Source organism: Lissotriton vulgaris, chromosome 12 (assembly GCF_964263255.1).
Source record: "Lissotriton vulgaris chromosome 12, aLisVul1.2, whole genome shotgun sequence".
NCBI classification, from domain to species: Eukaryota; Metazoa; Chordata; class Amphibia; order Caudata; family Salamandridae; genus Lissotriton; species Lissotriton vulgaris.
In genome coordinates, this window is record NC_141700.1 from 550,174,789 (window position 1) to 550,201,150 (window position 26,362).

General features: G+C 46.0%; 1 protein-coding gene across 2 annotated transcripts in view; it reads right to left on the reverse strand.

The window, feature by feature from the left end:
* Positions 1-26,362, reverse strand: part of ITGA10 (integrin subunit alpha 10) — a 376,023-nt gene that overhangs the window by 175,927 nt on the left and 173,734 nt on the right. For both annotated transcript variants that reach the window (XM_086945363.1, XM_086945362.1), the window contains exons 7-8: positions 15,947-16,095; positions 11,099-11,249 (exon numbers count right to left, since the gene is read on the reverse strand). In XM_086945363.1, the coding sequence (XP_086801489.1) occupies positions 11,099-11,249; positions 15,947-16,095 (300 nt within the window). The remainder of the gene's footprint in view (positions 1-11,098; positions 11,250-15,946; positions 16,096-26,362) is intronic.

Sequence of the window (26,362 nt, forward strand, 5' to 3'; positions counted from 1 at the left end):
AAGCCGGGAAGGCTCGCTTCTAATGTAGCAATCCTCCAGGCCCGTTTCCCGCCAAATGACTCCAGCAACTGTCATGGACCATGTTAAGCGTTCCTGCAGATGCTTCCCGTGGAGCAGCTCCCATGTCGTCAGCGTGGAGGGAGATTGCTGAGAGGGCCCTTCCGGTCACGTGATTCATGATCAACAGAACCAACTCCCGAAGCCCGTCAAGATGGCTTTGAAGAGACACCTCGGGCCAGAAATTAAGGCTAGGCCTCTTCTGCTGCAAACTCTAGGGCTTCCCAAAGGGCAAACCCAACACTGCTCCCAGAAAACAGGAAAAGACCTGGCTGAGCGCCCTACAGAAACCGCACAAATATCACTGCAAACAAACGCAAGTATCTGCTAGCGGGCCATCTGAAGAAAACATGGCCAATTTATTAAATCTGTATGCAAAGTACAAATTCAAATGCACTTTTATTTATTTGTTTATCGAGTTTTGTATAGTGTGAGCTTGACCCGACAGTATCAAAGCGCTTTACAGAGGTAGCGCGGCAGCAATTCGAATCCAAATGCCCAAAATATATAATTCCCTGTAACAAACAGGTTTTAAAGTTCATAATGGAATCGAGGAAGGGAACTAGTTATGCAGCATTGCTGTTTCCTCAATGACCACTGAAGGCACATAAGACTTTAAAGATCAGAGGATGCTCCGGAAGGGCCTGCACACTTATGCAAGTCCCCAAAAGGACTAAAATGGGAAAGAAATCAGCCCTATAAGTACTTGATCTCCTAGTGTGGAATAGCAACACCTGAGTTCACAATATCGCACACAAAAATATCGTCACACAAAAATATTGTGCGCATAATATTGTTTACAAAGTGTCACCCTATTGGAGTAAATAGAAAATCCAGACGCAATGGGAAGATATTTTTATTTTTATAAATGATATTTAGGACATTATATTTCTGTCAGACAATATATTTTTTAATGATAGTGTGATATACATCCCAGGGTTCATCTGTTCTAAAAACAACAAACAAAAAAAGGGTGAAGTTGCTCAGGGAGCTTTGGAACACCAGAAACCAAGGAGGGCAGTGAAAATCACAACTTGCACATGGTGAGAGCTTTATTCTCCTATGAGAAGATAAAGACTTTTATGCCCGAGTTCTCAATCTAGCCCGACAAAAACAAATAACCCCCCCAAAAAATCACACATAGCATAGTGAGCGCACTCAGAATCACTACAGAGTCTCCCCGTTCACACTTTGTACATGGAATAAAACATTAACAGCCTGATTCATCATTGGGAAGTTTTGCGAGTCTGAAATTGCGATTCATAAGGAATCGCTATTCCAGACTCGCAAAACGGGATTCATGTAGGAATAGCAATATTTTTTGCGATTCCTACAGATTCCTTATTTGCGATTAGCTAATTGCTAATCGCAAATAAGAAATCACTCCCCATTCATTCCTATGGGCCTAAAGGCCCATAGGAATGCATGGGGAGTCATTCCTTATTTGCGATTAGCAATTAGCTAATCGCAAATGAGATTGCGATTTCAAGGGTGCAGGGGTGTCCAAAGGACACCCTGTAACACCCCTGAAATGTCAAATTACACAGATGTTACACACACACATGTCCAAAAGACATGTGTGTGTGTAACATGCAACTTAGAAAAATGCTTTTAAAAGCATTTTTCTAAGTTTTCGCTATTTACCACAAGGTTTGACCTCGCGGTAAATAGCGGCCCAAAATTGCGAAATCGCAATTTTTAAATGTTTCAAGAATAGCATTTAAGGATTCTCTAATAGAGATTCCTTAAATGCTATTCCTCGCAAATATGCGAGTTCTGAAATAGCGAATTTTGCATTTGGGATGATGAATCCCAAATGCAAAAATTGCACTCGCAAAGGGCCAGATTCTCAGAATCTGGCCCTTTGCGAGCGCAATTACCTTTCATGAATCAGGCTGTAAATCAACTAAAAATATGCAAACCAACAACTTATTGGAAAATATACCCTTTGCAACAAAGATCAGAAGTGGCATATCTTCTGAGGCATACTAGGATCACCTCAACCAAATAAATGCTGCCACTTTTGAACCTAAAGGCAGATATGAATTTCGAGACAGCTGCAACAAAGCTGTTGTGATGGCTGTCGTTTAAAATAAATGAAAGCATACATTACCTTATAACTTGGTGAACATACACCACTACTGACATTGCCTTCAATCCACCTTTGGCTACTTGGTCTATATCACTCGCAGCAGGCCAATACCAGCCACACATTGTACTTTATTGCAGCACTTGTGTAGCACTATTTACCCTAATGTGGAGCACTAAAGTACTTACTCTAAATCACTCCACATCACTCTACGCCACTCCACTCTACTCTATGCCATTCCATTCCCCTCTACGCCACTCTACTCTATGCCACCCCACTCCACTCCGACCTACACCATTCCACTCAACACAATTTCACTCTGTATGCCACTCCACTCTATGCTACTGTACGCCACTTCACTCCACTCCACCCTATGCCATGCTACTCCACTCCTATCTACCCCACTCTCTTCTATGCCACTCTATTCCACTCCATGGCACTCCGCTCTGCACAATGCCACTTCACTCCACTCTGTGGTACTCCACTCCATTCCACCCACTCTATGCTACCTCACTCTACCCCATTCTACTGTATGCCACTATATGCCACTCACTCTATACCAGTCTAATCTATGTCACCCTACACCAGCCTATGGCACTTCACTTCCCACAGTGCCACTCTACAGCACTCAAAGCCACCCCATTCTGCACCACTCCACTCTACAACCCTCTGTGTTACGCCACCCCAATCTAGTCACTTTACTTTATGCCACTCCATGCCACTGCAGTCTACACAACTCTACACCACTCTACTCTATGTCACTGAAATCTATGCATCCTATTCAACTCCACCCCACTCCACTTTACACCCCTCCACTCTCTTCTATGCCACACTACTAGATTTTAGCCATGCATAACAGCAGGCCCGTTGCTGTACAAGGGGTGGCCTTAGGCATGTGCAAGCTGTGCACCTGCACAGGGCCACCAAACCCCAGGGGCCACCACGCCAATATATATCCTTAATATAATAATCCTCTGAGGATGGATACATATTTGCGTGGCGGCCCCTGGCAGGGATTTGGCGGCTTCCGGCTCTGTTCCATTTCCTAACACTCTGGACTCCCCCCCTCTTCACTGGCCTCCGTGCCTTTCCCCACCCGGACCCCCTCTTCCGGGGCCCCCTACCTACGCTCCCTTCCCAGGGCCGCCATGAGCCTAGAGCCGCCCCTGGCTGTACAATATGGCTAAGCGACATTGGCAAAGCCAATAGCTCTCACATATGCGAGGCCCATTGGTTTTTGCCAATGCTTCTTTTAGAAGCAACTATACTGCCTGTTGTGTAACAATTATACCCGTGTAAAAGGAAGGAAGTGGACGGCAATCAAGGCTAGCAACCTGATCAAAAGTTACTCAATATTTAAAAGGACTAGATGCCACCTACTCGTGCTAGGTCAAAAGAAGGCAACATTTTGAGCGCTGATTGTGAACTAAGCCCCTCACAAGCTCCCGAAGGCGCACAAGCACCAATTGGGCAAGCCCTAACATCCTATGATTAAAATATCTTTAAAAGGCTTGTGGTTAATTATGTAGGTCGTGCACCCTGTTTGGAATAAGGCGAATGAATATAGATTTTTCAGCTGTAAACACACCAACGCGGTTCTTGTTGCCTAAAGTTCCCCGTGGTGCAAGTCAGACGTCCCTTGTCATCTAGCGAGATGTTCTTGCCTTCCGAGCACATGGAAGTGATGGTTGAGGCAGAAGATACACACCACTTGTTTTGTGGGTGTGCTTCTCTAGGGGTCACACTTTCCTCAGATTCTACGTGTGGCATCTTGTACCGTTGTATGATGTCTAGAGGGGCGACTGTGCAATTCTATAGATGTACAGACCTGGGTGCATGTGTGTCATCCCAAACGTGTGTGTTAATTTACCCTTCATCTCCGGGTTGTTAATTAAAAATCACACTTTAACTCCCCTGCGTTCTGTGTTTCGCTGCATGAACATCACTAAATCCTGGGGTACTAGTGTACTCCCCAAGTGACTATGGTGTCCGGCAAATCAGATGTGTGGATGTGCACCCTATTTTAGTGGACGCTTAGTGGTCATTTCTTGCAGTTTTATCTCTTGCATGTATTTGGCATCAGACCACAATTTTTTGCATTTCTTCAAAAAGGTGCTCAGCTTTCCAGGTTCTGCACAGCAGCGGCTCCTACACTAAGGCGGAGGAGCGTCGTCCCACAGGAAAAATAAAATGATAATATCACCATTTTATCATTTTATTTTTCCAAACTGGCGCTGTTTCGGTGCAGATGGGGCTGAGCTGCACACAGAGCAGGGGGAGGGGTGGTGAGCACTTTCTAAATGCCCATGAAAGTTTGTCCGGCTGTCTTGGGCCGGCATAACAGACATGCGCACTTAGCATGTTCTCCACACGGCTGTATTGCACAACCTGGGTGGAGAAAATGCACAGGCTCCCAATCCTTGTCTGAGCGCCGGTGCTCAGACCAATCATGACGCTGATGTCATGGTGGTGACAGCAGTGTCGTGATTGGCTAGGGGAGTGCGGGAGCCTGTGTGGCTCCTGTTTCCTGTGTCGGATAAAGGAAAGGTGGCGGCTGGCAAATAAGTGGATCTTTAATTAAAAAAAATGTTTTAACTCCCCACTCCACCCCATCACTACAGCCCCGTAGTAGCGGCTACTGGTTCTGCATGCATTGCCAATTATTCATTTTGTAAAAGGTGTGGAAGCGTTAAAAGGTCTCCTTGGGCACTTTGCTGACACCCTTAGTCAGATCCTTCGTTAATTCCTACTCTCCGCGGCTGCTTCCTGGCTGTGGTTCAGGGCCACAGCAGGCCATTCTGCTTGAATGAGTAGATGCTGTTGGCAGTGGGCTGTGCTGTGGTCGCCGTGTTTTGCAGATGGGATCTTGCAGTGAATCAGCAGGAAACATTTCACTTTAAGCAGAGCTCTGGCTCTGCTTCTGGTATGTGGCTTAGTGTCAACAGGTCTGTAGGAGTGCTTTTGGAGGTATTTTAGGGCTGGCAACACCCAGCTTTGGACTTCCCAGATTACAAAACAGATTTCATGATGTATTTGAGGTTTTCATGAAGTTCGGTGTGGACCTTCATTAATGGTCGTGTTCCTACTGACAACCGTTCCATGTTGGCAAATGGGATGTCCTTTCAAGGAACGTAAATTAACTGCAGTCATTCTGGTTCCTACCCCACCTCATTTTATATTTTCTAGGTGTTCCTTTCTGTTGTGTCAGTATGCAGACTTATGGCTATCATCGCTTTGATCAATCAATGAGTATATATTTGTAGAGCGCTTCTTGTCCCCCGTGAGGGTATCCAGGGGCTCTCATTTGTTTCCTTAGGTTGGCAAAGCCATAAGGTCTGGCTTTATTGGGCTGATGTATGGCGCAAGCATACTCAACTGCACATTTTTGTATGCCAGTGTTTGCAATTGTTATCCTATAGAAACAATGTCTGTTGGTTTTGCCAATGCTTGTTACGCTTGTGACAGCGATGCACGCCCTCGTTTTCTGTGTTTTAGTGACTTATAAAACTGCAGTACCTGCTGTGGGAGATGTTAACACATGTTACACAGTAGCGACACACTGAATATTACTGCCCCTGCTCTTCAGGAGACAGATCCACATCTTCTGACTTACATCTGCAGTTGAAGCAACTTAGCTGTCAAAGTGCAAGCCACCAAAAAATAATATTTTCTCTGCAGTATCTTTCCCTGGTACCCAGATTTTTTACATTCACTGCTGTTTTTGTTTTTATGTTGTAAGTATTAAGTGCAGTTATAGAGCAAAGCACAAATGTGACACAATGGCTCTTGATGCTGAAATTTTAGGTAAACAGATTAAATAACAAGGGGGCATCATCCCACCCCTGTTTTAACCCCCTATTTGTCATGATCTAGCTGGAAACATTACCACTGCTGGACACATGTTCCGGGGCCCGTGTGTTCCAATACAATGATTGCATAGCTCTCACAACAATGGCTGTGAAATGCAGTGGCGGCTCCTCGAGGGAGTGCTGCGGAGAGGTGGGGTGGGGGTAGTAAACTCCGGAATGTGGCCAAACAGAGTTGCGAATATAAATAAATAAATACAATAAATTACATTGCGTGCACTGCAACGCCAAATCGGCGATGCAGCGCGCAATGTAATTTGTTTTATTGATTTATTTATACACAACTCCGTTTGGCCACATTCTGGAGTTTACTACCCCCACCCTGCCCCTCCCCCGCCCCGCCCTGCCTCACCACCCCGCAGCTCTCCCTCGAGGAGCCGCCACTGGTGAAATATCCCACTTTGTAAATTTAGACCCAGAAAATGGATGCAAAACCTTTTGATGTTGTTGGGTATGTTGCTATGTGGCCACAATATTTCACAGAACTAGGTGCAGAAGAAATTTATATTGCGCTGGTGTAATTGACATAACTACTGCAGTTTCTTATTACACTTGCTACGCAGAATTCCTTCGCATAATTAATCATAGTTCACAGTAAAATTTAATAGCAAGCGTGTGGGAATAACATTGATGGTCAAAATGCGAGCGCCTGTTGCTGGCACCACTTGTTTTTTTTTGCGTTATTTTTTTACTGTTAAATATGTCCTTAGGTTAAATATGGACACATTGGGGCATTTCGATCTAAAATATAGTTCGAATTGACAGATTTGCATTTTGCATAATTACGTGAAATTTCACGTAATTTTCCCAAAATTTAATGTGATTAACTAAAAGCAGAATTCACAAATTTCCCACACCCCTACTCTAAACAACACCTTTAAAGAAATTCTCCAACCAAGTGCTGACTGAGCACATGATTCACCATCCAGTTCATGATTTCAAACAATCCATTAGGATGAGGACCATACAGAACCATTAGGAAATGAATGATAGACAGACTTCATAAAGAAGTCCTGCATTACATGCAAGATAAAAAATGAATGCTATCCTCAGTAACCATGGCAATAGGTAAATACATCCTTTTGGAACACTAAAATGATATTCGTCATGACAGAACTCATGCACCTTGCAATGACCCATTTAAAGGTATAGTCCACAAACACCAAGAATTCTCTCAGCAGGCAACAGCAATTCAAAAGGACAGTTCATCTACCATGGTCCATCAATAACGTTCACTCACTCTAACCTTTGAAAGGTTCCTTCCCAAAAAAACCTTTATGGGCTAAATTTAGTATTTTCTTCTTAATGCAGTGGGAAGCACTAAACGATCACCTCTACTAAGACCTTCTTTGGAGACTAAACCCCCTTCTCACATTCCAATATTCTTTAATGGCTCAGACCAACCAACATAGCGTGGCCATCTTTCAATCACATAATCAATGAACTAGTGACTTCTGGCATCTTAGTTTCCCTTCAACTTATATTACTCATCTCTCAAAGCTTCCTTTCGGACTGAAAAATCCTATTTAGCTCCAAAATTGACCAACTAGTGGTTTCCAGGAAACAGCCAGGTCTTCAGTCCCTCTCTAAAAGCCAGCTTGTTTTGTTGACTTCTTAATTCCAGAGGCAGCTCATACCACATCTTAGGAACCAGATGTGAGAAGGATCTGCCTCCCCATCTGGTTCTTTTTATTCTGGTGGTGTGAAGGAAATGGCGTGGGAGGACCTCAGTAGCCTAGTGGGGTACGAGCGGAAATCATGAGTCTGAGTTTTTCTAGACCTTTATTGTTGGCTGCCCACTGCGCAATGCAGAGGGCTTTGAACTTCACTCTTTTGGCGACTGGGAGCCAATGTAGTTGTTTCAAGGGTTCTCTCTCACACAGAAAGAGCCTGGCTGCTGCGTTCTGTACCGTTTGAAGTAGCTTAATCACATACTTAGGTGAGCCCAAGTAGAGATTGTTCCCGTAGTCCAAACGAGCAACTATCAGACAATGCATGACAGATTTCCTGAGCTGCTCCGGAATAAGATCCAGAATCTTCCTGAGCATTCTCAGAAGTCCGAAACAGATGCCAGACAATTTGTTTGCCTGTTGGTTCATAGAGAGGGAGTTATCTAACCAGATGCCTAGGTTTTTTATCACCTGTTTAGAGACTGGCGGAGGACCGAAACAGGCTGTCCAGTTGTTCGATGGCCTGAGAATGTCACTATGACCTAGGATCATGAGTTCTGTCTTTTCGCCATTCAATTTAAAATAACGGTCTGACATCCAACGGGCCAGTTTGTCCAGGCAAGGACCCAATTGGATGTTACCTTGGTTATGATCTTGGGGCAGGGAGACAATCAGCTGGGTATCGTCAGCATACGATACACCCAGGATACCAAACTCCTGCATGATAGTGGACAGCTGCCTTACATAGACATTGAATAACGTGGGGCTATGGGGAAGATTCCTATGGTATTCCAAAGTTTATGGGCATGCTGTCCGAGAGACAATCCTGTTCCATAACTTGGAAATACCGCTTGTCCAAGAAGGAGCATAGCCATTCTAATGCTATGTCCTGAATGCCTATTTCCCTCAATCTGTTTTTAAGTATGGTATGAATAACGGTGGCAAACGCCACTCCGAGATCAAGCAGGATGACGGCGGCTGACCCTCCATTGTCTAGAATAGCTTTGAGTTCCTCAGTAACTACTAAGAGCGCTGCTTCTGTACTATGAACTTTGCAGAAACCCATCTGTAGGGGATGAGTAACTTGTTCTTCTCCAGATAGTTAGTAAGCGTCTGGTTGACGTGCCTTTCGAGGATTTTGCCAAGGAGAGGGGGAAGCGATATGGGCCGTAGATTGCAGTGTGAGAAGTCAGCGCTTTATTGCAGGTGATAAGGAAAACCAAAATGATGCAGGCAGAACTAGAGGCTGGTCAACTGATTAAGAACCATTGGTCATTTGCATTCTCAGAGACAACATGGCATTTCAATACAATTATAAAAAGATGATTATAACACATAGTCTATCAAGCAAAAGTCTCTTATGTGACTGTAGTATTTGCATAAATGTGTTCCTTAAAATTAAAATTCTCAACAATATCTCCTGGGTAACTGGTTGTTTCCCGAGTACATTCAGTTCTTGATTGACTAATCTCCTTTCTTGAATCATATGTTTATTGAACCAACCTCATTTGTTGACACGTCGTCTTTTTTGTAAGGTCAGACCTTGATCAGGCACAGCAACATCACAAAGTTACATTCATGATTTTGGTCCATCTATTGAAAAGTTGTGGGTTGGGGGTGGGAGTCATTACCCATAGGAATAACATTAGCCAACTAAGCATTTGAATCCTCAGTGAACAACCAGGCAGAGACCCGCTCCCTCACTGAATCTTCACACTTAATACATTTCATTTGTTGAACCTAGTGGGGCAACCACTAATCCTAATTCCCTCATGTCTAGGAACAAATCTTCGTATAATAACGGCTTGGGCTGCATGATTACTTCAATTGTTTGAAGGATTTACACTTTAAAGAAGCAATCGAAGGCCAGCGCTCATTGTCCATCTATAGGGAAAGTATTGTGTAAAACAAACAGAAACAGTAGGTCAAAGACTTTCATAAAATTTTCTTAGATTTGGTGGTAGTAGAATTGTTAAAGGATTAATCCCATTTAAATCCCTGTGCTGGTCATTCAGAGGTTGGAGGAATGCTCATGTAGTGTGAAGAACTCTAAATTGGTGATCTTAATTGCACCCTCTGAACCCAATGGTACTTGTCTTTAACTGGTCCAGTAAACAGCAGCTGTTACTCCGAAGCACTCATAATAGGTACCTTTGCGGCGAGTCACCAACATATTGAAGACATTCTTTACCTTAGATGCACATTTAAAGTTACTGCAACAAAATATAATCACGAGTGGTACATTTCGAACAAAAGTATAGCACACTTACATTGCGATCAAAATATTTCTGGACATGGAAAAAAGTTTGTCAGGGATTGCCAATCCCAATTACATTTATTTCAGTTCCTACTTCTTGGAACCACACTCAAACGAAGATTGAATTAATGTATTACGAAAAACCACTTCCTCTTAATCCTTGGTAAATGTTTCTACATTAAGGTAAGAAATGGAGGGAATTAAATAAATGCTCATGTTTACCTTGGCGCCAAACCTATGAAAGCCTATCCCCCATATTGTGGGAAATCTGTACTCACAGGTTTAAGGCAGAAAGGGTGCGTATGGGAAACTACAAAAGTTGTACCCAATATATGACTAGCAAATTTGCAAAGTTCTACATATTAGTAATATTATGAAATTGATATGTTTAAGTCTACAATTTTTTTTGTCAATTGGTTCAGCATCAACAATACCATTCTGTGCTCTTTGCATGGTTGCAGTTGTATCTGTAACACTGTCCTTCATATGTTCACACTGACTGTCACGAATGACCCTTAGAGGGATTTTCAAAAGGATATATTGGAATAATAATGGTGGAAGGGAACAGATTCCAGAATACAAATATCGCTAAGTAGCAGGGTCGGCTTTAGCGTAGGTGGCATCTGGGGCAACAGTCTTTTTTGCCCCCCCCCATGACCTTCTTTTCCACTAATCCCCACACTAGCATCCACCAATACTACCCCATATCTCTCCACAGCTCCTCACTTGCAGCAGTTCATTTTTGTATAGAGCTACTCATAATTCACTTGCACTCAGTTCTGTGATCTGCATGGTACCTGTTCCTTGCAGCTGGCACATTAACCCTCTGCGCTACTTTATGAAGAGTCAAAACTGCCATTAGGGAAAACTCCATCTCTCTCCCGCAGGAACATTAATCACCAGAGTTATCTTGAATTTGTATTATTGCCTGAAAACTGCTGGATACACAAGGAACTCAGCAGGAAGTGCTTTTAACCCATCAGTTATTTTTCAAGCACAGCACCTCCCCAGGCTAGCACCAGGTGCTGCAGCACCGGTCGCACCGCCCTAAAGCCGGCCCTGCTGAGTCTGGATTATTTTCCATTATTGGCATTGCTGTGGAGCAACGGGTTTATGAGATTATTCAAAAAGAAAATGGAGTCTAATTCTTCCCACTTACTGCAATGGCGTAACGCGTAACATGGTGCTCCTCACACTCGGCCAGCGCCAGCGGAAGGTCCTCCCCGTCATGGGATTCCCCATCAGTTACCACAATCATCAATTTCGTGGCTCCGTCCCTCCCTCCTCGTTCATGGCTGAAGGCTTCAGAACTATGTAGGTTTGAGAAAAAAAACATGGAAGGAACATAAAGGACAACGTATGGGAATTACTGGCACAAAGACAGAGTAAGAAACTGAGTTAACATAAATATGTTAGGAAGTACCAATGACATCCACAACCTATGCCAGCGGTTCTTAACCATTTTGACTTCTGTGACCCCCGCTGAATCTCTACTGGAAGCCCTGGGAGCCACCCTAAGCAATTTCAAGTTTGAACCTCAAAACAATACATTAAAATACATGAAACAAGTGTATATGAAACATGTGCACAAGTAGTTAACACTTTATTTAATTTGCAAACAAAATATACAAAAAGCTTAATTTTAATGAGAAGGTTGCAACTTTTCAAAATGTGGTTTAAAAAAACAAAAAAAACCACAAAGCAATAAACCTAACTCCAGCATGTCACACTGTCTTTTTTGCTCTAATGCATGCTCCATTTTTGTCAGCGCATTCCAGTGCTTCAATTAAGGTCGACAAATGTTTATAGGTGATTTTGTTTTGCTGTACTTGCACTTCCCCCATGAATCAAAATACAAAGAACATCTTAATTTTTACCCTTCAATTTCAAATTCCTTAATATTTACAAGGCTTTCTTTTTAAAAGGTTCGATTTTACATTTTGTATATACATGTGTACTTTATCAATCCACTAATATTATTTAATTGTCCAAACAGTTGCGTAACACCTGAGTCGGTGTCATGGACCCGCAGGGGTCTGCAGACCCCAAGTTAAGGACCGCTGACCTAAGCTAAGATCTTTCTCCAAGGAAGAAAAAAGCAAAATATGCTAACGAAACGTATGCTTGCAGAAAATAAAAAAAATTTAAATGAAAAATACACTATTGCTTATAATTGTAACAGAACAGCACAGGTGCTTCTTAGCAGGTGGGGACTGGGGTACTTAGAACACGTGTAGAAACCATTTTTATTTCTAATAGATATCACAGGAAAATTGATTCTTATTGGCATAAAGAGAACATATGAAATATTGCTACCTATAGACATAGTTTAAACACTTAAGGATGCCTAACACATTAACACAATGATAAGAATGGGGAGAAAAAGCGGTGGCACAGTATCTGCCCACCTGCCCTGGCACTGAAGGGCACTTCTTTTCAGACAAATGCGAACATTTGATCAGGCACAATGCCACAGCTCACAGTGCACGAGCTGAAATAGGTTGATCCACTGCCCGATGCAGCATGCTCTGGTGGGTGGACTTATAATGTGATTGACAGTTGAACAGACCAATTAACGAAGAATGCTGACCCAAAGTTTCTCTGATGATGTATGTCTGCATTTATGTTTAATTGATGAATTTTGTTTCATGACATGAGGTTGGCAAGACAGCTAAAGTTGATTTAACAGGTCTAACTAGATAGGTAAAGCTGCCTCTAGACCAAAAAGAAAAACAAATTAGCTGGGTACCGGTAAGCATTGTGAAATCTAGCAAAGGGGTAAAACTTTTTTTTTTTGGGGGGGGGGGGGGGGGTGGAGAATATGTTCTTAAATCCTTTTTTTCTGAGTAAAATACTAATTTTGGAGAACTCATGACCACCTTGGTTTTATCAATAAACCCGGTGAATTGTCATATTATGCTGGCAGGCCCGAAAAACACAAAATCCTGTCAACCTACCATTGCTGGTCACAAAGTTAGAAGAGTGTTTGAATTTCCCCACTTGGGGGTATACTTCGATCATGAAGTATCTTGGCCATCTCTGCAGTTTGGATTTTGCTTTCAGGCTGGTAATAAGCAACTGTCCACTTTGATTCAAATATATTAAGCCAAATGGCTCTATGCCATGGTCTATGGGAGTTTTATATCGCGTGAACTCGACCCGAAGGTATCAAAGCGCCTTATATGAGCACCAGTTGCATTACAGATAGACGCATTCATTTTTCAGGCAAAGGGGAGATTAAGCGATTTGCCCAGAGTCACAGGTTGTTCAAGCCTCCTGCCAAGACTCGAAGCTGGTACTCCAGCTTCAAGGTCGGCCGCTCTGGCCAGTACGCCACATCCTTTCCCTTTTACAAACTGTGGAGGGTTCTTTTTTTTAAGTGACTCCTGTCCCTTACCCAGTCTATCCTAGCATACGCAGTCCACGAGGAACTTGGAATGAGATACATTTCTGATGTCCTCACCCTTGGTCCCTTGATAAGATGGTTGCCTCTTAACTAGATTTAGTCTAATCTTGCTGCATTGCTTGTGGTTCTGACAGGCCAGCATAAGGTGGATAATTTGGCACCCTGTAGGTGTGATACAACATCAATACAGGACGCTATGCACTTTATGTTGTTTTTGCATATTGTATGTTCACTTGAGGGCCAAAGTTATTGCCCCATTTTAAAGAGGTTGACATTTTACATAAGCCAGACCCGCTTTGTTTTTTTACCATAATAATAGATCAGTTCTTCCGTTGCTGTTTTTTTGAGAGAGGCCGCTAAATTGAGGTTAACAATGAATTTTTCTTAGTCCTTATAGGAGTCTCTGGATTTATTCTAGGCATGATTTTATATTTGCTGTGATTTTAATTATGTGTTTTTTTGTTTTTAATGAACTGCATTGTAGGTTGAGATGTGTATTTATTGTTCCTTTATGGTTATTTTTTTATTAGCTAAATCAAAGGGTTTTGATGATGGTGAGTAAAATACAAAATATAGAGAGTACAATGGAGTACTTTGCTGCTCAATAGTCTTCAAGTAGATTTGGGATAGTACTCTGTCCTCCAACCACCGCTCACTCTGAAAAACCTCCACATACCAATGGTTAATTCCATTATGTTTTGATTTATCCTGTTTCTGAAATAACATGCTGAGAAACAGGTGTTCTTTTTCTAGAAGCTGAGTGTCTTGTGCTTTGCTGGCTGTGAGCCCAGAATGGAGTTCAGTTAGTGGTCTGCTCATGTAGTGTGTTGAAATCTTAGCCCCAACCACAGCCATTTATTAATTCTCCAACTGCATCTCGACTCAGCTATTGGGGTTCTCGCCAAACCTACAGAATGAGTGAGCACAACTATTTTTAGAGCAAGAACGATGTATCCGCAGATAAACTTGCTTTCTGGTGATACACGTTGAGCAGGGCTTTAAGTGGGCCGGGACTGCAAGATTTACTACGGGTGAGTTTACTCCCAATGAAGACTAATAAAGGATACAAAATGTAACGCAGGCTCCCACATAGTTTCCTCTATTTCGGGCCAGAAAACTCACAATACCTGCCATTTGGGGTGAAGATACTGGTCGGAATCAGCATTGTCCACCCCCCCCAAATCTAGACCTTCATTTACAAATGATAATGGATTCCTACTGGATCTGCAACCAGATGCGCTCAGTGCTTCACCCTTCATTACATTTCAACAGGTCAAAGCAGCTGCTATTTGAGGGTCGGAAATAGCACTGTATTTATGGTAAAGCGCTAGCATTTTACCCTACACCAATATGTTATGTTATGGTATTGAAGTTTGTACCACGCACAGCTACTCCTGCGAGTGTCCCAGCGCGAGCCTTTGAGGTGCTGGTAGAGGAAGCGATTAGAACAGAAACGTTTTGAGCGGTTTCCTAAACTGCCCCAGATACTGGATGTTACGCAGAGAAAAGGGCAAAGGATTAAAGCCATGGCTGCCCTATCGGCAAGGGACCTGCCCCCCATTCTTTGTAGGCGTACACGGGGTATCTGTGCAAGAAGCTGAGATGCCGACCTCAGGTGTCCGGTCGGCGTGTAAAAAGCAAAGCGCTTCCTAAGATATTCAGGCCCCCCACAGAACTTGTGGCTCGCATATATGCAGCTGATTCTTTCAGCAGCTCAGGGAGCTCTGGACATCACTTCCTAATGTGATAGTTCTTTATTGTGCGATTAATTCACACATTACAATAATAATAAGGCCATAAATACATGTATGCTAAAGAAACTACTTATATAAAAAGTCCCATTGTAGTTAGAGAGCATTGCACAACTTCTTACCATAAATTATGGCGCACCTTTCTGTGCTAGGATCGATAAAGTGACTTCTTAATGTGGTGGAATGCGTATTATATTCCAGGCGCTCAAATAAAGCGCCGCCCCCAATCAGTAATTCACCTTATGTAAGAGTCCAGTCTTTTGAGCCCATTGCATCAACCACTGAATATTTCACAAAGTGAACCATAAGTGGTGCCCACAACCTTCATCTTGATTTTCACCTGATCGCATCAATCTCTTTCTTGGTTGTTGGCCAACCTTCCACAGTCTAAACTAGGGCACCCCCTCTTCTGATCAGTTTGTGGAGAAGTGTGGCTCAGGGGTTAGAGGCGGCAGACCCGGAAGCTGAGATCGGCCCTGGACCAGGGTTCAATTCCCCCGCCTCGGCGGGTCTTGGGCTCAAAAAATTCCACGGACTCGATAATTCTCGCTCTGGTGCCTTCTCGACTCACGGGTTCACACTCTGCGACTCTGGGCAATAGCTTGCTTAATCTCCACAACGGCCCCTCGCGGCGGGATGCCTGGCTTTCACCTTGTGGATACCCTGCCGGGGTTATCTCACAGGGAATACCAGGACGGGTTCCCTAAGCAAGCGCCGGGAAACCCACTGCGGGTAGCTGTGCGCTATATAAGCTCAAATACATTTACATTTACATTTTTATTAAAATGAAATCACTCCTCGAAGCCCACACCCTGAGGCATCATCCAACAGGTCTACGGGCTTGACTTACCAGGCCATGTGAATGGCGTAGGCGGTGCGCGTTTCGCGGCCCTCTTGGCGACTGATGTTCTTGGCTGCCTCAATAACTTCTTCGGAGGTCTGATAATCCTTGAGGGACCACTCATGCACAGCAATTTCTCCGTACTGCAAAACCCCCACCTGTGAAAGACGGGGAGACATTATTTGCCTGAGAAAAGTTCTTCAAAGGGTCTTCCAGCACTTGGGGCCTTTCACCAGTCGGCATCTCTCTGCCTGGGTTCCTGTGGGCTTCTGCGGTATTACCTTATTGAAAAGGATTCTTTTGTAAGCAGTTAGGAAACCAGCATAGAACACCAGTGGTTCTTTGGGTTCTCTGAAATACAAACAAGAATCTGCCATCCTGCTAACAAACATTTTGGACTGGCTTTAGTAAGAAAAATAATGTTTTTGCTCGAATGCTCCAAACTAAAGACATTTTACAACAAAAGCATGTCTAAAGAATGATGTTTGAGGAGAAATGTACTAACATGTATAAGTAGCCTTTCTGCCATTTCCATGAAAAGTTCAATGGTTGTCCCATTGGATTGATAGTTCTTGTTAAAACAAAACAAGAGTGGACAAAGCCAGTAGTTCTGTCCTTTGGAGGAAACCAGTGAAAAGTAAATGCAAACAGAATAACAGAAGCATTTTGGTCTTTCAATACCTTTTATTTCATGCACACTATAACATATTCTAAGTAGGGAATATAAAAATGTACATGATCTAAGGATACTAATCTTTTAAAGTATTTTTTAATGCATTTCCACTATAATTTACTGTGGTTGTTTAATGTATAGTTCAGTAAGTGAGTTGTGGAGAGGATTGGTTTTCTGACTCTTCCAGGGTCATATCGCTGCTTAGTGAGGATGGGAACGAGGCAGAATTTAAAGGGAGGATTTCAAATGTATTTAAAATGTACGCACGCATTTGGATCATGTATTGGCTTGACGCCGATAGTAGACATCCGGATTGTAATGGAGTCGGCTTCTAGACCTCCTTTATAAATACATCATTCTCAGATTCTGACCTTGTGTTCCTTCACTGATGGTTACGCCTAGTCTTGCAACTCCTTCGTTGCTGCACTGCTTCCTGAACATGTTCTAGTCAATTACCTCCTTGACTGATGCACAACTCGTAGCCTTTACTGATACATCACTTCCTGTAGCACACCCTTGATAGAGCCCTATAGTACTCTTCAATTTGTAGGGGTGCATTATAATTTGTGCTCTCAGTTTTATGGTGTTTCTTTTTCAACATTTCCGTTTTCATTTATCCATATTTATTTTATGTCCATCTTATTGGTATTTTTCCGTATTTATTTTGTGTTTTAGTAATAAATGGAGTTGGAACATGGTGTATTTCAAGAGTTATTTAACTGATAAATATGCACTCATACTTTAATGCCCGTTGCGTTTTAGCAAAAAAATTAAGGAGCCAATATAGCAGAACACTACACCTGCATGTAAATATTAGCAATATATACAAATATATGTTAACATATGCCTACATTTAAAGAAATCCCACCCTGTTTTTTAACTCCCCATGCTGTCTCAGCTCAGATGTTGACTTGAAATTCACATAGGACAGTGCCAGAAATCACTCACAAGAATCCCAATTTTCTTTTTTTTCTGCCTTTAAAAATAAATACAGACAGTGTTAGACCTGACATCATTGGCTTGAGTCTCTCCTCCATTTTTCTGTTTGCCTCTACTGTTTTACGATGTTTTGCTGGTATATGCTTTGGGCGCCGTGTCACTGCTGATCAGTGCCATAGCGCAAGTGCTCCCTATGTTAAAATGATGTATCTATTGTATCCATGTTTGGCTCATTTGGTTTACTGTCAGTCCCTAGTCTAGTGCACCAGGAGTGCCGGGGCTTGTAAATACAAATGCCGCTCGTGGGCTTGCAGCACGTGTTGTGCCACCCACAGGAGCGGCCTGGTAAAAGAATGTCTACGGGTCGGTCATTGCGAGACCCACGTGCAGTCTTGCACTGTCACGTCGGCTGCGCAGGTATACCTACCTGCCAGCCCTCCAACCTTCCCTTAACTTCATGTTAGTCACCCCTCTGGTAGGCCCAGGGGCAGGGTGCATTGTAAGTGTAAGGTAGGACAAGCCTGACCAAGTTGGCATGTCCTGATAGTGAAGTGCCGCCATCTTAGTGCTTCACTATTGCGAGGTAGCCTGCTCTCCGTTGGATAGAATGGGCCGCCGGGATTATTAATGCTATGATCCTAGCTGGCTCGGAGAGTACGGTGAAATGTCGAGTTTGGTATCCCTGAGCTCGGGGTTTAATTACGCATCCGTTGGTGTGGATGGTTTTTGGACTCCGGGTTCGAAAGTAGTACTTTTAGGAAGTGTCTACTTTCTTGTCTAACCATATCTGGTCTCTGCTGGTCTTGCGTGTGTGTGACAGGAGCTGGGTGGCTCCAAGAGGTCTGGATGAGTCAGTGTGGGATGAGTGGGACATTTACGTTGAGAGTAGGGGGAGAGTAGTTGTTGATAGCCTGCCTTGCCTGATACAATGCTGGCTCCACCTCCTGCCAAGCGACTGATGGCTCTGTGCCTGCCATGGACGATCCTAGCCCCACCTCCTGCCAGGAGGGCGATAGCTCTGCTCCTGCCAGTATCAATGCTGGCTCCACCTCCTGCGGGGCGTCTGAGGACCCGGCCCGGCTCAATGAATAGGCCAGGTGTGACTGCCTGGCTCCACCCACCGCAGACCCAGGATGTTGGGAAACCCCCGGCATAGACAAAGGGATCAAAGACGAAAAGGGGTATAAGAGAAGGACCCCTGAACTAGGAAATCAGATCACTTCTGACAAGGAACCCTGTAACCAAGGACAAGAAGCCTGCTGATCTAAAGGACTGCCTACCCCTTCTGCCAGTGTGCTGTTGTTGGGGGAATCCTGCAGTGCTTCTTTATTTTTGCCAAGGAACCAGGAGAGAGGAACTGTGCCCTGACTAGAAAAGGAGTGTCCCTATTTGTCAGAAGTGTATACCTCTGCCAACTAGAGACAGCCGGTTCTAACATTGGATGCAGCGGTGAGGATTTGGACCTTGCATTTATGACCCATGTACAGTGATTAGTGTGCGCTACGTAGTGAAAGCAGACCATAACGCAGTCACAATCTGATTCGGAAGGATCCTATTTTTGTTCTCTGCCTTCCTGAAACTTGATTTTCTGAACACTGCCAGTTTAACCATGAGTGACAACGGAGTCACTGCCCCTGCTATCGTTGTTGTTGAAAAGTTCGAGAGGAGTAAGCTAAAAAGATACAAGAAAGATGAGCTGAAACACTTTTGCAACCAGTTTGAAGTTCCTACCACCGGCCTCTCGAGAAAAGATGATTTTTATAAAGCATTACAGGCCTGGTGGGAATCCAGAAATCCCTCTGATGTGGTGGTGGTACCCACAGAGGAAGGGGATGAGGAGGTGCCAGTGAATGGACCTGTGCCCTCTCCCGGAAGCAGTGTTTCCTCCAAAGGTCTTTCCCCTGAAGAAAGAGAAGAAAGGGCGAAAGAGCGAGCTTACAACATGGAGATGGCAAGGCTAAAGATAAATGGGCAGTTGGAGTTAGAAAATGCAAGAGGTAGAAGGGAAGCTGATTTAGAGATCAAAAAGTTGGAGTTTGAACGAGAGAAGTTAGCTTTGGAGCGTGAAGCCAGGTTGAGGGAACTGGATATCCAAGCTAAAAAGTTAGAGTTGAATCCCTCTGGTGGCAGCATTCCATCCGAGCCTGCAGAAAGTAAGTTTTACTTCCCAAAAGATGTGATCAAAGATTACAATAAGAATGAAGATATTGGTCAATGGTTTAAAGCATATGAGTTAGCATTGTTGGCCCACCAGGTCCCTGAGAAGAATTGGGGAGCGGGGTTGTGGGGTCGCTTTGTGAATGAGGGAAGAGATACCCTGTTAGACATGCCTGTTGCGGATAGGATGTCGTATGCTCATATGAAAGATGCTTTAATGTTGCGATATGGTTTAACCCCCGAGCAGTACAGACAAGCTTTTAGAGAATGTAAGAAGTTGCCTGGTACGACGTGGGTTGATTATGTGTCTTATTTTTGCAGAGCCATGGATGGTTGGGTAAAGGGCAGCAAAGTGGAAAGTTATGAAGCTCTCTATGATTTGTTTGCGTGGGAGCACTTGTCTAATAACTGTTTTCCAGAGCTGCGCCAGCACCTGATTGATAGCAAGATATCTAACCCTAGAAAACTTGCTGAGGAGGCGGACCGCTGGGTCAGTACCAGGGTCCCCAGCAGAAGAGTGGGGGGGACAAGGGTAAACAGAAGGAGTCCCAGAAAGGGCCCCAAAGTAATCCCCAAGGGAACCAAGGGAAAGGTTCCCAGCCTCCCCCTGAGAAGAAGCCAGGGGCCCCGACGGGTAAACCTGTTCATAGGGGCCCCCTAACCTGCTACGGTTGTGGGCAGGTGGGACACCGGTTTTATGACCCCCAGTGTCCCAAGAAGGATTCGAATGCACCGCCGCGTGCACCCCCTCGTCAGTTGGCAAGTGTAGCCTTGGGAGGGGAGGAGATGGTTGTCCATGGTGGGAGGGGTCCCGCAGAAATGTCCCTGGTCTCGCTAGGAGACATGCAAATGGTCCCTCCACCCCCTCTGCCTAGTAACACTAGTAAATATAGGCAGTGGGTGACCATTAATGGCCATAGAGTGGAAGCTCTCAGAGACACCGGAGCGAGTGTGACAGCTGTCAAGTGTCACTTGGTGTCCAGAGAGCAGGTGGTTCCCCACGCATTCTACCCCGTGATAGCTGCCGATAACTCCCAGAAAGAGTGTGAGGTGGCTCAGGTTTCCTTTGAATGGGGGGGAGTTTCAGGTACTCTTCAGGTTGCTGTGAGGCCCGCCATGCCTGTCGACTGTCTCCTGGGCAATGATTTGGAAGACTCCCCTTGGGCTAAGGTGGAGCGAGCGGCGCACTTGAAAATGTTGGGTGTACCAGAGTGGGTGTGTGCAACCACTCGATCCATGACAGCGAGTAAGGGTGTTGATGGGGTCCCGGAGCCTGAAAGTACGGCCCAGGACCCAGCTGTGAAGAGAAGAGGCAGGAGGCGCGGGAAACCGGCCCCCGTTGTTCCCGTGGTCCAGAAGGAGGTAGACCCTGAGGGGGATGCCCTGGAGCCCACAGGGGAACAAATTGCCGAACTGGGAGATCTGCCCGAGCTGACCCACTGGCAGCAGGATGGTGGTCCCTCCAGGGAGGAATTCTGTGCGGAACAGAAGGTGTGCCCTTCTCTTGTGGGCATGAGGCAGCAGGCCTCAGCCCAATCCTCAGGTGATCAGTCAGGGTCACATTTTGTGTACTGGGAGAACGACCTCCTGTATAGTGAGCCTAAGGCTGCTGAGCCTGGGTCAGCCCGTGTGCTGGTGGTACCCCAGCGCTTCAGAGCCTTCCTACTGGGTTTGGCTCATGACGTACCGTTAGCTGGACATCTGGGGCAGGACAAGACCTATGACAGGCTTGTCACCCATTTTTATTGGCCTCAGATGCGTAGGGATGTAGACATCCATTGCAAGACTTGTCGCACTTGCCAGGCAAGTGGGAAAAGCGGAAGGAAGCAGAAGGCTCCCCTCCAACCTTTTCCGGTGGTCAGCACCCCCTTTGACCGGGTGGGTATTGACATTGTTGGGCCCCTGGACCCCAAGACAGCCCTGGGCAACAGGTTCATCCTGGTCTTGGTGGACCATGCCACAAGGTACCCGGAAGCCATCCCTCTCAGGACAGTGACGGCCCCCGTGGTGGGACGGGCACTGATGGGTGTTTTCTCCCGGATGGGGTTCCTCAGAGAGGTGGTGTCCGACCGAGACACCAACTTCATTTCGAACTATATGAAGTCTCTGTGGAAGGAGTGTGGGGTAACCTACAAGTTCACCACTCCTTACCACCCTCAAGGAAATGGGCTGGTTGAGAGATTCAACCGGACCCTGAAAGGCATGATTATGGGTCTTGAAGAACCAATGAGGCGGAAATGGGACGTCCTCTTGCCATGCCTGTTGTTTGCTTACCGTGAGGTGCCGCAGAAGGCTCTAGGGTTCAGCCCCTTTGAGCTCTTATACGGTCACCCGGTAAGAGGACCTCTGAGTCTGGTCAAGGAAGGCTGGGAGCAATCTCCCAGGAAACCTCCCCAGGATGTATACAGTTACATGCTGGCCTTTCGGAACCAGACTCGGCGCTTCAGAGAACTTGCTCAGGCAAATCTGGAGGCCAGCCAGGAGGAGATGAAGCGATGGTACGACCGGAATGCCACTCTGGTAGAGCTTCAGCCTGGTCAGGAAGTGTGGGTCATGTCCCCTGTGGAACCTTGTGCGCTCAAGGACAGGTGGACTGGACCGTTTAAGGTTGTGGAGAAGAAGAGCGATGTCACCTACTTGGTGGACTTGAAATCTCCCAGGAACCCCTTGCGGGTCCTGCATGTCAACCGTTTGAAGCCCCACTTAGAAAGGTCCGAAGTGGGCATGCTCTTAGCTACAGATGATGGAACGGAGGAGGAGAGTGAGCCTCTTCCTGACCTCCTGTATGCTAAAGAGCAAGACGGGTCAGTGGATGGTGTGATCCTCTCTGACACACTGACCCTTGAGCAGAAACAGGATTGTCGCCACCTGTTGGGACAATTCCCGGATCTGTTTTCCTTGGTTCCGGGTGTCACGCATTGGTGTGTCCATGACGTTGACACCGGAGACAGCCCTCCTGTGAAGCACAAGGCTTACAGGGTGACTGACAAGGTCAGAGCGTACATTAAGGAGGAGGTCTCCAAAATGTTCGCGTTAGGGGTGATTGAGTCCTCTAGCAGTCCTTGGGCCAGCCCAGTGGTCTTGGTCCCGAAGGCTGCAGCGCCTGGTGCTTCACCAGAACTCCGGTTCTGCGTGGATTACCGAGGACTCAATTCGGTCACGAAGACTGACGCGCACCCCATCCCCAGAGCTGATGAGCTCGTCGATCGGTTGGGGGCTGCCCAGTACCTTAGTACGTTTGACTTAACGTCTGGGTACTGGCAGATCGCCTTGACTGATGGGGCAAAAGAGAGGTCAGCGTTCTCCACACCAGATGGGCTATACCAGTTCCGGGTGATGCCCTTTGGGATGAAGAATGCCCCTGCCACCTTCCAGAGGTTGGTCAACCAGGTCTTGGCTGGACTGGAGGAATTCAGCGCCGCCTACCTGGACGACATCGCAGTGTTCAGCGCCAGCTGGGAGGAACACTTGCGCCACCTCCAGGAAGTGTTGTTGGCCCTGCGCGGAGCAGGCCTCACAATCAAAGCCAGTAAGTGCCAGATTGGGCAGGGTTCTGTGGTGTACTTGGGGCACCAAGTAGGGAGCGGCAAGGTTGCCCCCCTGCAACCCAAGATTGATACCATCCTGGCTTGGGCACCGCCCAAAACCCAAACACAGGTGAGAGCCTTCTTAGGACTCACGGGTTATTACAGGAGGTTTGTCAAGGATTACGGTAACATTGTGCACCCCTTGACTTCGCTGACTTCCAGGAAGCAGCCACGAAACGTGATCTGGACTGATGCCTGTCAAACGGCCTTTGACACCCTGAAAACTGCAATGTGCACAGCACCTATACTCCAGGCACCCGACTTTTCAAAAGAATTCATTGTTCAGACGGACGCTTCAGAGCATGGCGTGGGGGCTGTTCTAGCTCAGGTGAATGAAGAGGGCCGAGACTTGCCTGTAGCCTTCATCAGTAGGAGGTTACTTCCCAGGGAAACGAGGTGGAGTGCGATAGAGAGAGAAGCATTTGCTGTGGTCTGGGCGCTGAAGAAGCTAAGACCCTACCTGTTTGGGACTCACTTCCGGGTTCAGACAGACCACAGGCCCCTCAGATGGTTGATGCAAATGAGGGGTGAGAATCCAAAACTGTTGAGGTGGTCCATTGCTCTACAGGGGATGGACTTTACGGTGGAACACCGTCCTGGTACAGATCACGCCAATGCTGATGGTCTGTCCAGATTTTTCCGCCTTAGTGATGAGGACTCCCTAGGTTAAGGGTAGTTCTCCCCACATTTCAGCTGGAGGGGACACGTGTTAGACCTGACATCATTGGCTTGAGTCTCTCCTCCATTTTTCTGTTTGCCTCTACTGTTTTACGATGTTTTGGTGGTATATGCTTTGGGCGCCGTGTCACTGCTGATCAGTGCCATAGCGCAAGTGCTCCCTATGTTAAAATGATGTATCTATTGTATCCATGTTTGGCTCATTTGGTTTACTGTCAGTCCCTAGTCTAGTGCACCAGGAGTGCCGGGGCTTGTAAATACAAATGCCGCTCGTGGGCTTGCAGCACGTGTTGTGCCACCCACAGGAGCGGCCTGGTAAAAGAATGTCTACGGGTCGGTCATTGCGAGACCCACGTGCAGTCTTGCACTGTCACGTCGGCTGCGCAGGTATACCTACCTGCCAGCCCTCCAACCTTCCCTTAACTTCATGTTAGTCACCCCTCTGGTAGGCCCATGGGCAGGGTGCATTGTAAGTGTAAGGTAGGACAAGCCTGACCAAGTTGGCATGTCCTGATAGTGAAGTGCCGCCATCTTAGTGCTTCACTATTGCGAGGTAGCCTGCTCTCCGTTGGATAGAATGGGCCGCCGGGATTATTAATGCTATGATCCTAGCTGGCTCGGAGAGTACGGTGCAATGTCGAGTTTGGTATCCCTGAGCTCGGGGTTTAATTACGCATCCGTTGGTGTGGATGGTTTTTGGACTCCGGGTTCGAAAGTAGTACTTTTAGGAAGTGTCTACTTTCTTGTCTAACCATATCTGGTCTCTGCTGGTCTTGCGTGTGTGTGACAGGAGCTGGGTGGCTCCAAGAGGTCTGGATGAGTCAGTGTGGGATGAGTGGGACATTTACGTTGAGAGTAGGGGGAGAGTAGTTGTTGATAGCCTGCCTTGCCTGATACAATGCTGGCTCCACCTCCTGCCAAGGGACTGATGGCTCTGTGCCTGCCATGGACGATCCTAGCCCCACCTCCTGCCAGGAGGGCGATAGCTCTGCTCCTGCCAGTATCAATGCTGGCTCCACCTCCTGCGGGGCGTCTGAGGACCCGGCCCGGCTCAATGAATAGGCCAGGTGTGACTGCCTGGCTCCACCCACCGCAGACCCAGGATGTTGGGAAACCCCCGGCATAGACAAAGGGATCAAAGACGAAAAGGGGTATAAGAGAAGGACCCCTGAACTAGGAAATCAGATCACTTCTGACAAGGAACCCTGTAACCAAGGACAAGAAGCCTGCTGATCTAAAGGACTGCCTACCCCTTCTGCCAGTGTGCTGTTGTTGGGGGAATCCTGCAGTGCTTCTTTATTTTTGCCAAGGAACCAGGAGAGAGGAACTGTGTGTGTACTCTCACGCTTGCTAAGAAAATCTCCAAGGACTGGAAGAGTGCCAGTCTCCTGCCGAAGTCACAGGGCTAAAGGACTTCACCTGCTAAAAAGTGCTATCCGCTGGAAGTGTGAATCCAGCACCTCGGAAAGAACCAGCAATCATGACGATCGGACGCTGGGCCCGACCGACGCCAGCAGCAACGCCAGTGAGTAGGAGTACGGCTCTAACTCCAGAGGACCTCGTGTCTGCCCCGCTGCTGATCGCATCAACTGTGTGCCCTTCGACGCCGTGAGCGCTGCTCACTCTGTGCAACTGCAACATCGACAACGCCTGCTGTGGCCTGATCGACACCGAAGACGCGACGCCGGATTGCTCAACGCCGCTGATCATCGTGTGCTTCATTTTCCTAAGGTACTGTGTTGTTGGGGGTCCGTGTGACTCCAGCCCCGGCGCAGCGCTCCTCGCGGTCGACGCCGAACCTGTGGATTATCTTTGCCCCAGCGTTGTGTAGCTCCCGTGTGAGTTACCCTGTTGCTAAGAACTGTGTTTCCAAGAAGAAGATTTGCTTGATATAAAAGACTCTTGTGCTAAAGAAGAAACTACCTTTGAACTTTCCTTTTTCCTTCCCGAACGTATTTATTCCGATTGTGTACAGTTTTGCCGTTATTTGGTCTTGTGCTAAGTCTTATATAAAGATACTTATTTTTATAATACTACTGTGTCGTGTCCATTTGTAGTGTATTCACTTTATTACTGTATGTGGTCATAATTGCTTAACACACAGCCTCTGAGATAAGCCTGTTCTGCTCTGCCAAGCTACCAAGGGGGTGAGCAGGGGTTATCGAAGGGTGTGATCCCCTTGCCCTGACTAGAAAAGGAGTGTCCCTATTTGTCAGAAGTGTATACCTCTGCCAACTAGAGACAGCCGGTTCTAACAGACAGGAAACACATTTTTTCTGTCTGTATTTCAGTAAAAACGGAAAAAAGGGAGCCTTAATTATAATCACGTGTAGTTTGCACCTGCACATATTCTTGTGTAGTGTAAACCTTTGATCATTAGAATGTGAAATG